General features: G+C 34.4%; 1 protein-coding gene across 3 annotated transcripts in view; it reads left to right on the forward strand.

The window, feature by feature from the left end:
* The window catches only part of LOC136026590 (centromere protein J-like), a 111481-nt gene that overhangs the window by 25815 nt on the left and 71112 nt on the right, over positions 1 to 14554 (forward strand). For 2 of the 3 annotated variants that reach the window (XR_010617341.1, XM_065703301.1), the window contains exon 4: positions 3787 to 4005. The exons of the other annotated variant lie outside the window; for it this stretch is intronic. Coding sequence is in view for 1 of the 2 variants with exons in the window: in XM_065703301.1 (XP_065559373.1) it covers positions 3787 to 4005 (219 nt within the window). In the remaining variant the exon portion in view is untranslated. The remainder of the gene's footprint in view (positions 1 to 3786; positions 4006 to 14554) is intronic. 3 annotated transcript variants of the gene reach the window in all.

The raw sequence follows: 14554 nt of genomic DNA on the forward strand, positions 1-14554 counted from the left end.
ATTACTAAAAATACTTTAGCGTAAAGAGCGAGGTATTAGGAGGAGGTGAGCCCCTCATATGGGTAATAATTTCTGTTCGTTTTAAGTTTTAATGCTGCTGCTTAGTTGCAGCTGAAAAAAAAACTTTTTCATATTTATTTTTTCATTGTTTTTTTTTAAGTAATGCTAGTAAATCATGCGCTCCCTTCATGGAAATTTTCTTCCCCCATGACAAATTCCTCGATGGAAAGTTCCCCCAGCATATCCCCCTCTTCTCAACCCCTGCCTCCAACCGAAAAATCCTCCTGAAAACGCCTGTACACTTCCCAATAACCATTACTATATGTAAGCACTGGTCGAAGTTTTGAACTTGTAACCCCTCCCACGGGGACTGTGGGGGAGTAAATCGTCCCCAAAGACATAGTTATAAGGTTTTTCAACTATGCTGAATAAAATGGCTATCTCAGAATTTTGATCCGTTGACTTTGGTAAAATAATTAGCGTGGGAGGGGGCCTAGGTGTCCTCCAATTTTTTGGTCACTTAAAAAGGGCACTAGAACTTTTCATTTCTTTTACAATGAGCCCTCTCGTAACATTCTAGGACAACTGGGTCGATACGATCACCCCTGGGAAAAAAAACAAACAAACAAATAAACACGCATCCGTTATCTGCCTTCTGGCAAAAAATATAAAATTCCAGATTTTTGTGGATAGGAGCTTGAAACTTCTACAGTAGGGTTCTCTGATACGCTGAATCTGATGGTGTGATTTTCGTTAAGGTTCTATGACTTTTAGGGGGGTTTCCCCCTATTTTCTAAAATAACGCAAATTTTCTCAGGCTCGTAACTTTTGATGGGTAAGACTAAACTTGACGAAACTCATATATTTAAATTACTTATAGCATTAAAATGCGATTCTTTTGGTGTAGCTATTGGTACCAAGATTCCATTTTTTAGAGTTTTGGTTACTATTGAGCCGGGTCGCTCCTTACTACAGTTCGTTACCACGAACTGTTTGATAAATAAATAAAAAACATAAAATTTTTATTAAAATAGAGTGATACATAAATTATGTATCACCGCACATAAATTATTAAAATGAAATTTGTATATTAATTCTTTTTTGGCTAAATGGCTTTCTCTTAGTTTTGATCAGACGATTTTGAGAAATAAGGGGTGGGGAAGGAGGCCTAGTTGCCCTCCAATTTTTCGGTTACTTAAAAAGGCAACTAGAACTTTTAGTTTTTAACGAACGTTTTTATTAGTAAAAAATATACCTAACTTAAGAATTAACTGACATAAACAACTTTTATATTCTTATATTTTTTATTATGTATATGAGGGGGTTTGTCCCCTCGCTAATACCTCGCTCTTTACACTAAATCTTAAGTTTTGTCCCAATTCTTTAAGAATGACCCCTGAATCAGAAAGGCCGTAGAATAAATAGTTGAAATTACTAAAAATACTTTAGCTTAAAGAGCGAGATATTTATCTCCTCACTTCACTCTTTATGCTAAAGTATTTTTAGAACCCCTCATATGCGTAATAATCTCTGTTCGTTTTAAGTTTTAATGCTACTCCTTACTTTCAATTGAAAAAACTTTTTCATGTTTATTTTTTCATTTTTTTTATAGTAATGCTAGAAAATCCTGCGCCCTTTTCATTGAAATTCTCTTCCCCTATGACATATTCCTCCAAGGAAAGATCCTACCACATATCCCCCTCCCCTTAACCCCACCTCCAAACCGAAAAAATCCCCCTGAAAACGTCTGTACACTTCCCAATAACCATTACTGTATTTAAACACTGGTCAAAGTTTGTAACTTGTAGCCCCTCCCCCAGGGACTCTGGGGGGAGTACGTCATCCCCAAAGACATAGTTATTAAGGTTTTCGACAATGCGGAACAAGATGGCCATCTCAAAATTTTGATCCGTTGGGAAAAAATGATCGTTGGAGGGGGCCTAGGTGCCCTCCAATTTTTTGGTTACTTAAAAGGGGCACTAGAACAATTCATTTCCGTTAGAATGAACCCTCTTGCGACATTCTAGGACCACTTGGTCGATACGATGACTCCTGGGAAAAAAAAAACAAACAAAAAAACAAATAAACACGCACCCGTGATCCGTCTTCTGGCAAAAAATACAAAATTCCACATTTTTGTAGATAGGAGCTTGAAATTTTTGCTATAGGGTTCTCTGATACGCTGAATGCGATGGTGTGATTTTCGTTAAGATTCTATGACTTTTAGGGGGTGTTTCTCCTAGAGTTTCGTTTACTATTGAGCCGGGTCGCTCCTTACTACAGTTCGTTACCACGAACTGTTTGATTAATCTAAATTCTAGTGGATAATTTCAAAAGAAGTTTTCCAACCCCAAAAATTTGCTAAAAATTTTGTGAGGGGTTTTTTAATGGCAAATGATGTTTGCCCTTAATATTGTAAAAGGGATGTCGAATTTGGTGTTTGGTTAAGGCGGGTAGAAATTTTATCTCCCAGTCCTCCTAGGCGTTCTGCACTATAAATTTCTGTGTGAATTAGAATTGATTCACGTTTAAGTAGCCTGGTTAATCAAAAGACAGTATGTAATACCAATTCATCAAAATAACTTATATTCAATACCTTGAACATGGTTGGGGGTATCAAGTTCAAACTTTCAGGGAGTATTAAATGGAACCAAATAAAAAATGAATAGAATTAATCTAAGGAATTTAAAATTTACAATGTTGCAGGAAAAGTTGCTTTTATTGCGGGATTTGCATTATTTTTATTATTATTATTTTATTGCGAGATTTGGTTAAGGGTAGGAAATATAAGATTCTCTTTTTGATTACGTGTCCGTCTAGTCTATAAATCTGGACCCAAGAACTATTATGGAACCTTACCTTAGACCTTAATTCCTCCAGAGCCATCGTTGGTGCATAGGGTGTCGACAAAGCCTCTCCATTCGTCTCGCATTGGTGCTGCAGCGATGACGTATTCCCATTCAGGTATTAGTGAGCTGCCGGCCGTCCTCAGATCTCGGTCATATGTTCGTCTCAATGTATTTTTGGGGTGGCCTCTCTTTCTTCTACCGTCTGGCTTCCATTCATAGGTTGTTCGAGGAAGGCGGCTCTCTTCCATACGAAGAACGTGTCCCAGGTATGTCCACCGCCTTCTTTTCAGCAACTCAATGATTGGAGGTTGACCTGTTTTTCTGTGTATTTTTGCATTTGTAATTTTTTGCTACTAGCTTATATTCAGCATTCTTCTGAGGCTCATATTTGTCAAATGCAAGGATCCATTTTTCAAGCTGGGTGTTTATTTTCCAACATTCACTTGCGTAAAGTAGAATTGAGAGTACATTGCTGTTGAAGAATCGAAGCTTCAGTCGCATTGAATTTTTATTACTTCTCCAAATAGGCTTCAATCTATTGAAGGCACCTGTAGCTTGTCCAATTCAACGTTTAATCTCGGTCAAGATCATCACAATCTATCCAGCTACCCAGGTACTTGAACTCCTGGATTTGTTCTAGATCCTTGTTTTTGCAATGGAGAACAAGTGGCAAGGTTGTGATGGCCATGCTCTTCGATTTGTCAATGTTTATCTTTAGCCCGACATTCTCTGCATTCTCGGTAATAGCGTCAAGTAGCTGCTGCAACCGTTCTTTAGACTCTTCAAGAAGGACAATGTCGTCCGCGAAGTCCAGATTATGGAACAGAGAACTATTAAAATTATTATATAATTATTAGAACATTTAACTAATTGAAGTATTATACAACCTGGAACTAAAATAGAACTAATATAACAAGCTAGATTTTTTTTTTTTTAGAAAGAATTGAAAGATCTTGCTGTTTTTGAGCTTCTCGAGGACGTAGCAGACAAATCTAGTTTCATCTCTAATTCTTCTATAATAGGACGCTTTATGACTGAGGGCAGTACAAGTACACCGCAGGCATCTACGGCAAAGAAGTTAGAATCTACAAACCAAGACGAAAGTCGACACGTTCGATTTGCCGATTCGTTCAAATACGCTGAATATACTCTTGAGGTATTTTACTAAGTGTTTTCATGCTTACATATATTAAGTTTCAAAAAAATAATGGCTGAAATTGAAGAAAAGTAATTCCTGTGATGAAAGTATTTGAAATCGAGTACATGCCAAACCAAAAGTGTCAACGAGCCTAAAAACCAAGCTAAATATAGACACGTGCTGGTGCATGTGTCCGGTGCTGAAAGTGTCAGTGAAAATAGCGACGAAGACCACACTTGCTTTTCCATAACAAACAAATACAACGTAGAGACAATAGGGAAAATTTCAAGACAGTGGAAATTATTTCTGTAGATATTTCGGCCCTATGTCCAAGGGCCGTCTTCAGCACAATACAAGAATAAGAGAGAAACTATACATATATATAAAAGAACTTACATCAAATTGTGAGGATTAAAAACTGAATAATTAAAAACACTTTTTAAAACATTTTTTAAAAAAAATAGCCCTAGCATCCTTACTTCAACGAAGTTCAACCAGGACTGGCGAAAAGAATGAAATGAGAATATAAGCTCATTCAAACTGAAGAGAATAAAATGATTAGATGCAATTTCTTAAAGCTAATCTTGCTTGTTTAGCAGCCTGTCTCAAAGGCCTTTTCGTAGTTGGTTCAGTACTACTATAAATCGGTTTAGTAAAATATTTTGTTAGATCATTTTTAATTAAATTTGAGTATAAAGAATTTAGTGAGTATTCCCCCAAGTCCCTGTTCGAAGAAATATTATTATTTATTTTGAGATTAATTTCGATTGATTCTCGAACCACCTGTTTTATTCCCAAATCATTACTAATGAGTGAAGAGTTTTCAAAATGTATCATTTGGGACGGATTATTAAATATATGCCAACCTAAAGCAGAATCAAAGGAGTTGTTGGAACTATTTGAAATTAAGCCCTTGTCTATGTCATTTTTATGCTGTTGTAACCGTTTGTCTAGATTCTGATGGGTCCTGCCGACATAGTATTTTCCGCAATCACATGGTATTTGATAGACCCCTCTTTGGCGAGTAACTGGGGTCTTATCTTTACCCGAATTTAAGAAATTGATGATTTTAAAATTATTAGTAAAAACTACGTACAGATTATTTTTTGTGCAAATATTTTTTAATTTTGTTGTGATCTTTGGGATATACGGAAGATAGACAATATTTGAGGGCTTATCAGTAGCCTCACATTGTGAAGTATCTTCTTCGATTTTACAAGAATGTCTTTTTATTCTACGGTTAATTATTTTATTGACAAAAGGAATGGGGTATCCATTCCCAAAAAGAAAAGAATATCTCTGATAAAGTTTATTTCTGCATTTATATATGAATTGGAGCAAATATTCAGGGCACGATCAATGAGGGAAGTTACAACTGCTCTCTTAACTTGTGGGGGGTGATTTGAATTAAAGTGAAGATATCTATTGTTTTGTGTTGGCTTTCGATATATAGTAAAATCCAGTTGATCAGCATTGCGAATAATTAATACATCTAAAAACGGAAGCTTATTTCAATTTCAACTTCTAGGGTGAACTGCAAATTTCGGTCATAAGTGTTAAGATGATCTAAGAAGCCCCGAAGCTCAGCTTCCCCATAATTCCAAAGTGAAATTACGTCATCCATGTAACGACCCCAATAGACGTGTTTTAAAAAATAAGAATTCAATGCCCAATTCTCAAGATTCTCGACGTAAATATTTGCTAGTAGCCCGGATAAAGGTGCTCCCATGGGTAACCCATTTTTTTGCTGATAAAAAGAATCGCGAAATTGAAAATACATAGAAAACTTATTACAAATTTTAACAAGAGTCATTAAAACTTCACAATCAATTCCTGTCGCTGAAGTCTCGATCAAGTGGTAATTTTCTTCTATTTTGTTTTTTAATAATTCCTCTGAAATAGTTACATCTATATTTGTATACATTGAAACAATGTCGAAACTACTAACTATTGTGTTTTCTGAAATACTTGTGTTGCTAAGTTTTTTAACCAAATCTGCAGAGTTACGAATATAGGAATTTTGAGAATACAATAAAGGTTTGAAAGCTGTACAAAGCCATTTTCCAATATTGGCAGCGGGGGCTTTAGTACAAGCTACGATAGGTCTTAAGGGAATACCCTGTTTATGTATTTTTGGTAAACCGTAGAGTTTAGGACAGAAACTACCACGGGGAAAAAATTTATTGTATAGTTGTGGGGTGATTTTACCATTTCGTTTTAGCTGCTTTAATTCATTTATAAAATTATTAGTGAACTGATCAGTAGGATCATGAGTTATTGTTTGATATGTAATTGTGTCATTTAAATGCGAAAGAATTTTGTTGTCATAGTCTGTCGTATTCATGACAACAAGTGAATTGCTTTTGTCTGCTTTATTTATTATAATAGAAGGATCTTTTCGGAGATTAGATAGTAATTTTATGTCATGCAAATTTTCCGGTGTGGAATTGGTAAGAGGCTTAAACTTTTTTTGGCTGTTATAGAGGATATTTATAAGACCAGATCTAACTTCATCCGGGTTAGAGACAGAAGGATAGTGTTTATGCAAAGCGGACTCTAGAGAGGAAACTATATCTGCCACAGGAACCTGTTTCGGTAGAAAAGAAAATTTTGGAACTTTTTCTAGTGTTTCGATTTCCTGGGGTTCCAATGTTTTAGAAGAGAGTTAATTATTCACAATTTAGAGATGTTAATTATTCAGTTTTTAATCCTCACAATTTGATGTAAGTTCTTTTATATATATGTATAGTTTCTCTCTTATTCTTGTATTGTGCTGAAGACGGCCCTTGGACATAGGGCCGAAATATCTACAGAAATAATTTCCACTGTCTTGAAATTTTCCCTATTGTCTCTACGTTGTATTTGTTTGTTAAGTGTCAGTGAATCTAAAAACTTAGCTAAAGTGAATCTAAAAACTTATTGAGCCCGGCTCAATAATAACCGAAAATCTAAAAAACAGAATTTTGATACCAATGGATAAATCAAAAGAATGGAATTTTCATGCTGATTTTAAATATATAAGTTTCATCAAGTTTATTCTTACACATCAAAAGTTACGAGCCTGAGAAAATTTGCCTTTTATTTGAAAAAAGGGGAAAAGCCCCTAAAAGCCATAGCATATTAATGAAAATCACACCATCAAATTCAGAATAAGAGAGAATCCCATCGTAAAAGTTTAAAGTTTGTATCTGCAAAAATGTGGAATTTCATATTTTTTGCCAGAAGATAGATCATGGATGCGTGTTTTTTCCTGTTCTTTTTTTTCCAAGGGTGGTCGTATCTACCCAGTGGTCCTAGAATGTCGCGAGAAGGCTCATTCAAGCGGAAATCAAAAATCCTGGTGCCGTTTTTAAGAGACCAAAAAATCAAATGGCAACTAGGCCCCCTCCCACGCTGATTTTTTTCTAAAGTCGCCAGATTGAAATTTTGAGGTAGCCATTTTGTTCAGCATAGTTGAAAAATCGAATAACTAAGTCTTTCAGGACGACTTGATCCCCCACAGTCCCCGGGGAAAGGACTGCAGGCTATGAAATTTCTCTATTGTTTAAATATAGTAATTAAGAAGTTTTGGTTGTGGGGGGGGGGTCTTAGGAAGGGATAAGGGTTTACATGGGAGGATATGGAGGAATTTATCATGCGGGAAGAGGATTTCCATGGAAGGTGGTGAATTTTCTAGCATTATTTAAAAAAAAACAATGAGAAAAAACAATGAGAAAACTTAAAACGAACAGAAATTATTACGTATATGAGGGGCTTCGTCCCCTTCTCAATACTTAGCTCTTTACACTAAAGTATTTTTATTAATATCAAAAGACCTATTTATTCTAATGAAACGGCCTTTGTGATTCAGGGGTCATTCCTAAAGAATTGAAAAAAAATTGAACTTTAGTGTAAAGAGCGAGGTATTGAAGAGGAGGCGAGCCCCCTCATATCCGTAATTAAAATTAAAAGTTCTAGTGGCATTTTTAAGTAAACACAAAAATTGGAGGGCCCCCTCCTCCGCCCCTTTTTTTATCAAAATCGTCTGATCAAAACTTTGAGACAGCCATTTAGCCCAAAAAATAGTAAAATTAATATGCAGATTTCGTTTTAATTATTCATGTTCGGTGAGCCAAAACCAAAACTTGCATGAATTCAAAAAACGTTCAGAAATTAAATAAAAACAAATTTTTCTTAACTGAAAGTAAAGAGCGACATTAAAACTTAAAACGAACAGAAATTATTCTATATATGAAAGGGGCTGTCCCCTCCTTAACGCCCCGCTCTTTACGCTAAAGTTTGACACTTTCTTACAACTCTTCTTTTTTTAAACAATAAAAAACTTTAGCGTAAAGAGGGGGGTGTTGAGGAGGGGACATCCCCTTTCATATACGGAATAATTTCTGTTTGTTTCAAGTTTTAATGTCGCTCTTTACTATCAGTTAGAAAAATTTGTTTTTTTATTTAATATAGACATATATTGATACCCTTGTTCATCACCAAAAGTGCCAACGAGTCTAAAATCCAAGCTCAGTATAGACAAGTGCTGGTACATGTGTCCAGCACCAAAAGTGTTAACGTATCTAGAAACTTAGCCTAATATAGACATGTGCTGGTGCATGTGCCCAGCACTGAAAGTGTTAGCAAATCTTAAAACTTAGCTAACAACAAAGCTTAATATAGGTATATATTGATACGCTATTCCATAACCAAAGGATAAACGAATCTTAAAAACCAAGCTTAAAATGGACAGATGCTGGTGCCAATATTCATCACTAAAAGTGTCAACAAACTGAAAAACCAAGCTTATTATAGACACGTGCTGATTTACTGATAAATTTAAATGCCTTCACAGGTACTGTTTAAAAAATTAGAAAAGAAAAAAAAAGTTAAAATTTTTGCGAGTTAATTTTAAACTTTATTTTGAAACCGTTTTGGTAACAATTGATATACCTGAAAATTGCATAGAGGGGTTGACCATTCTCTGGCTATTCTTCCAGAATGTTCAATTTTGGAGAAGTTTTCTCCAAATTAGACTAAATAGACGTTTTCAATGATATCAGGCCGTTTTTGTTTCAAATTTGAAATCCAGTTGTAAGGGTCTTTCCAACGTGAGCAAGGCTGTATCCACTATTTTTGTTCATGGGAGAGGGGCAGGGATGTTTTGTCTAGAAGGGGGGTGTATACTCCCCCCGCCAGATCTTTTGTCTGACTTGTAAGTGATGATGTTTTAAAAGCTTTGTACCCCCTCCTCTTCCAGACAGTAATACCCATCCCCCGAACAAAATTAGTGGTTTAAGCCCCCCTGGATACGACCTTGACCATGACACTCAGTTATCTCGTTACTGTCGCGCGTAAAGGTCGTTCTCTAAGCTGTTCTCAAAGAGAGGATCACACGAATAATTTAGTATCAATGACACTCCAGTCCTCCTTATAGCCTTATTGTTTTCCTGGTCAGCCTGATCAATTGTAATTTACAAATGTAGCATCAACTTTTTTTAGTATAATAATTTGGCTATTTCTTTTTATAGAATTATATTTTTATGAATCCTATTTTCCTTGTTCTAATTCTAATTTATGTAAAATTGTAATTAAAGTTAGGTTCTGAGAGGAGTCTTTTGTTGCTTTGGTAGCAAGATTTCACTTCCTTCTTTGCATTTGAATTGAGTTAACCAGTATTGCCCAATTACAAATTACTATCTTGTGATAAAATTCACTTAAAAGGACAAAAGTGGTATTTTTATTGACCCTCTTCCTTTTTTTCCGTCTTGATGCGGCATGTTAAGCTTTTAGAGGCTACTACAGTCTATACGTATCGCAATGGCTCCTTGAATTCTAGGCACTGGAACCTTATTCTTCTTTAAGGCTTTGTAATGCTGTTGAAGCTGATGCGTGCCAATCCCAAGTTTAGCTTTTTTGTGCTTACTTTCTGGGAACATCTGTGAAAAAGTGCAAGTAATCGAAGAATTCATCCTCCTAGCTTCATTAAATGTATTGATCATAACGGTCCGATACGAAAAAGTCACATTAAACAAGGTTAATTCATTTTGGTTGATCGCAGTACCATCTATCTTTGTTAAACTGGTCAAGGGCCACCTAGTCAGAAGAAGAATACACATTGATTTGAATTTAGAATTGTCAAAAACACTCACCCAAAAGACTCCTAACATTTTGGCAGTCTGCACATTCGCAGTGTTCTACCGTATAACCGCACCAGCCCCAAAATGAACAACAGTACTTCTCAGAGATGAGTTTACAAATAAAGATTTCTCTAGGATGTATAGTGTTCTTAAAGATGTATAGATGTATAGTGGATTCTTAAAGAAGAATGTCTTATAGTAGCTCCCTGGATGCAGGACACTAGATTATGTAGGTGTATATTTCTCACTTAATACTCTTTGTAAGGGTGAGGTCATCCAGGTTAATTCAGGGTGGTAGTTTGTAGCGTTTAAGACATGGTTTGAAGTTTGATTCTTAGGTCAGCAAAGTATAATCTTTTGGTTTACTTGTGTCAAAATTGACTATTAATATTCTATTCTAAATAGTTTTGACATATTTAAGTAACACCTTTATTTCCATCCATTCAATCAATAAAACTAAACAATCAAATAAACAATCAAAAATACAATCAAGTTTTAAAACGCTTCTCGTGAATATGTCATGATTCTTAAAACCACTTGTTATACACAAATTTTAGCACCAACTGACTTATTAATGACTCAATTAAAATATCTCAGCGCCACGGATGAACCATTATGCGCCAACTCGCAATGAAAGGGGAGGTAATATGTCCTTACAAATCTGGTAATATATCTTATTCTTACATGAAGATGCAGCTGTGTGAACCTGGGTTAAGCAGTGCAAACTTAAGCTTTTCCATATTAGTGACGTTGAACTTCAGTCACCTCTTAGCCTTCATAATCGATTTAATGTTAGAGGGAATATGTCTATTGTGACCTTCTAATTCACGATTGATCTTTTAAATGAAAAAAACTTAGTTTTTGTGCTTCAATTTACGAATGTTTTCTGTATCCTTTGTTTTTAAGTTCAAAAAATTTGATTTAAGGGATTTTAGTTTTTTTAGAAACAGTTATTTGAGTTCAATATTGGACCTAGATTAGTGACGTAATAATTTTAAATCGGTTACTTCAAATCAGGACAAAAATCCAATTCTAAAATTTTTAGATTTTAGAATTTAATTTTTATAAATTTCTTAATTTTTTTTTGTCTTTTTATTTTATTTTCTCAGCGATATGCTAAAATTCTGTTTGTTTTTCTTTGTTTTTTTTTTCAGCTTCTTGTAGGGTTTAATTCAACGATCTGGATAAAAAAAAAAAAAAAAAGGAAAATGATGTTGAAGCACATATTGAAGTTTTCTAATATTTAGGAGTTTATGTTGCTCTTCAGACCCCTATATATTTTTTTTCCATAACTGCGTATCACTAAAACACACTAGGAGTTTAAAGTAGTTTATTGTGAAACTACTATAGTCTTGTTATGATGGAATAAAAAGAAGGAACTTTTGAAAATGTGACATATTATATAGAATGGCTACTCCTCCTTATCTCTATGAAATACTTGATTATCCCTTTTAAATATACTTCTGTCAAGATTCGAAGGATCAAAATAAAAACGCGTCACAGGTACAAAAATGTATTTGAAACTATCAGACAGTTCGTGGGACTCTAAAACTCTAAAAAACTGAATTTTGATTACAATGAATCCATGAAAAGAATTCAATTTTTATTTTGATTCTAAATATATAAAATTCATTAATTTTAATGTTACCAATGTTAATGCGATCCCTAGAAAATTTGCCTGATTTTTGAAAAGGAGGGAAACTCCCAAAAAGTCAAGGTATCTCAGTACAAATTACAGTACTAAATTCAGCGTATACCAGAACCTTACTGTTTTAAAGGTTTGAAGCTCCTATCTACAAAAGCGTAGAATTTTGTCTTATTTGTTGTTGTTTTCTTATTGTTTATTTGTTGTTGTTTTTGTTTTTGTTTTTCCCATCGGTGATCGTATCGAACCAGTAGTCCCAGAGGACTGGGAGAGGGGATAGGATCTTCCAGGGGGAGAATTTTCAGAGGTTAGGAAAGCTTCTGTGTGGAGGGGGTTTTGGAGCAGAAACTTCACACAGGGGAAGGAGGACGGAATTTTATGGCATGATTTGAATAATGTTCCGAAATTAAATATAGAAAATACTATTTTTTCAACTGAAAGTAAGGAGTACCATTAAAACTTAAAACTAACAGAAATTATTCCCTATGTGAGGGCGGCTTTCCCGCCAAAGTTCGACTTTTTGTCACAATTCTGTAAGAAATACAGGCTCAAACACATAGGACGTTGAATTAGAGTGAGAAGTATTTTAAAGAACTTTGACTTTAGTGTAAAAAGCTATGGTTTAAGAAGAGGCTTCCCCTTTCATATACTTCATAATTTTTGTTCGTCTTTCTTTTATTTGCCAATCTTAGTCTTTATCAGTTGTCAAAATATGCCTAAAAATGTAATATAACAAAAGCTGCATGTTAAGCTCGTGAAATTTTGGATTTTTTTTTCTTTTATTTATAACTAGCTGTTGGTTTGGCGCTTCGTGCCCCCCAAGCCCCCCCCCCGCGCGTAAGTCGTAACGCGCTATTGTAGTTGTGTCCCTGTATCCCGCCTGTGAGTATAGATATATATATATATATATATATATATATATATATATATATATATATATATATATATATGTATATATATATATATATATATATATATATATATATATATATATATATATACATATATATATATATATATATATATATATATATATATATATATATATATATATATATATATATGTATATATATATATATATATATATATATATATATATATATATATATATATATATATATATATATATATATATATATATATATATATATATATATATATATATATATATATTACTACGTAAAACTTGCGAATATACAACATTCTTCGCTGTCCCATTATCTGTGCATATAAATAGATTGTCAGGTTTACCGACTCTTGAACATGCGACATATAATTGTCCATGGGAAAAACAATCCGTATTCAGATCTATGCCGCATTTTTCTAATGATTGCCCTTGAGCTTTGTTGATGGTGATTGCTAATCGAATATTCCCTGTGTCCCCGTCGTCATTTATATATCCCCCCTTGTCCTCCCTTGCGTCCCCGTTGTAGTTATGCCCCTGTGTCCCGGTCGTCATTTATATTCCCTGTGTCCCGGTCGTCATTTTCTCTTTGAGACGCAAGCCTGTTTTCACGTTGTTCTTGTGATTCCTCAGCACGCTTTCTTTTCTTACTTTCTCTATTAGCCGCAAGCCGTTTGGCATTAACTCTTTGAGCAGCTTCCTCGGCTGTTTCTTCTGCCATTGTAGGATTTATACTAAAATTTCTCTTTGAATTAACTCTTTGAGCAGCTTCCTCAGCTGTTTCTTCTGCCATTGTAGGATTTATGCTGAAATTTCTCTTTGAATCGCCCTCTTGTATACCTATGATGACGTCATACACAAAGCCTTATATACTTATAATGACGTCGTATGCGGACAAACATACAAACATACAACTTATATATATATATATATATATATATATATATATATATATATATATATATATATATATATATATATTACTAATATATATATTACGATTACTGTCGATGTAATGACGATCTTTTTTCTTTTTTTTTGCAACTACAATATGCAAAATGAAAAATTCCGTTGGGTTCAAACTGCACAGGCACGGATGCGGGTCTAAGTGAAAAATCAGTTTCCGTAAAATTCAACTAAACGATACTTGTACACTGTAGCTGATACGGGAAAAGGGAAAGCTATAACTCATTTGTCTAGATTACCCTAGTTAAGGTGAAAGAAAAGAAAAACCCGCCCTCTGAATCTAGACTTAAATTTGTAATTCGTCTCTCCAAAGTTAAAATGCTTTATTTTTAATAATAATAAAAAAACAAGTCTTGAGATTGAGCTTTTCAGCATTCCACATTTAAATGAGACTTTTAAAAATAACTTCAGCTAGGGAAGAATAATATCTTAAAGGCAGATTGCTCAAAGCTACCTGGTTTATTTTTCAAGATGTTGAAATATCTGCTCGTGTTTTTTATGGTTTTCTACATGGACTGCTTCTCAGATGTTTTTGGATTCTTTTTGTCCAGTACAAGATAAGCAGATGCGAGAGAGAAGGAACAGTAATTTTAAAATCCTAAAGGTGCCTACCACTCAATCACATCTGTCTGTTGGCAATACAGATGCTATAGCATGGCCGTCTCGCTTTTTAGGGCTGAAAAGAAAGAAATTGGGGCATTTTCTACAGATGAAGGTTGACAGATCGATAAAGACTATTACTTTTTGTTGTCTATCAGGGGTAAAACGAAAACCAAGTTGTGAATGGTATTGGACAGACCATTGGGAATGATTCAGGGTTTTATCCGGGATTGTTTTTCAGGGGGGGGGGGGTACAAAAAGATCTTTTTCTGGGTGTCCAGCAAAAAGACCTTCACAAAACACATAAAAAATTATATTCGTTTTTGTTACGT

Source organism: Artemia franciscana, chromosome 4 (genome assembly GCF_032884065.1).
Source record: "Artemia franciscana chromosome 4, ASM3288406v1, whole genome shotgun sequence".
In the NCBI taxonomy this organism is placed as follows: domain Eukaryota; kingdom Metazoa; phylum Arthropoda; class Branchiopoda; order Anostraca; family Artemiidae; genus Artemia; species Artemia franciscana.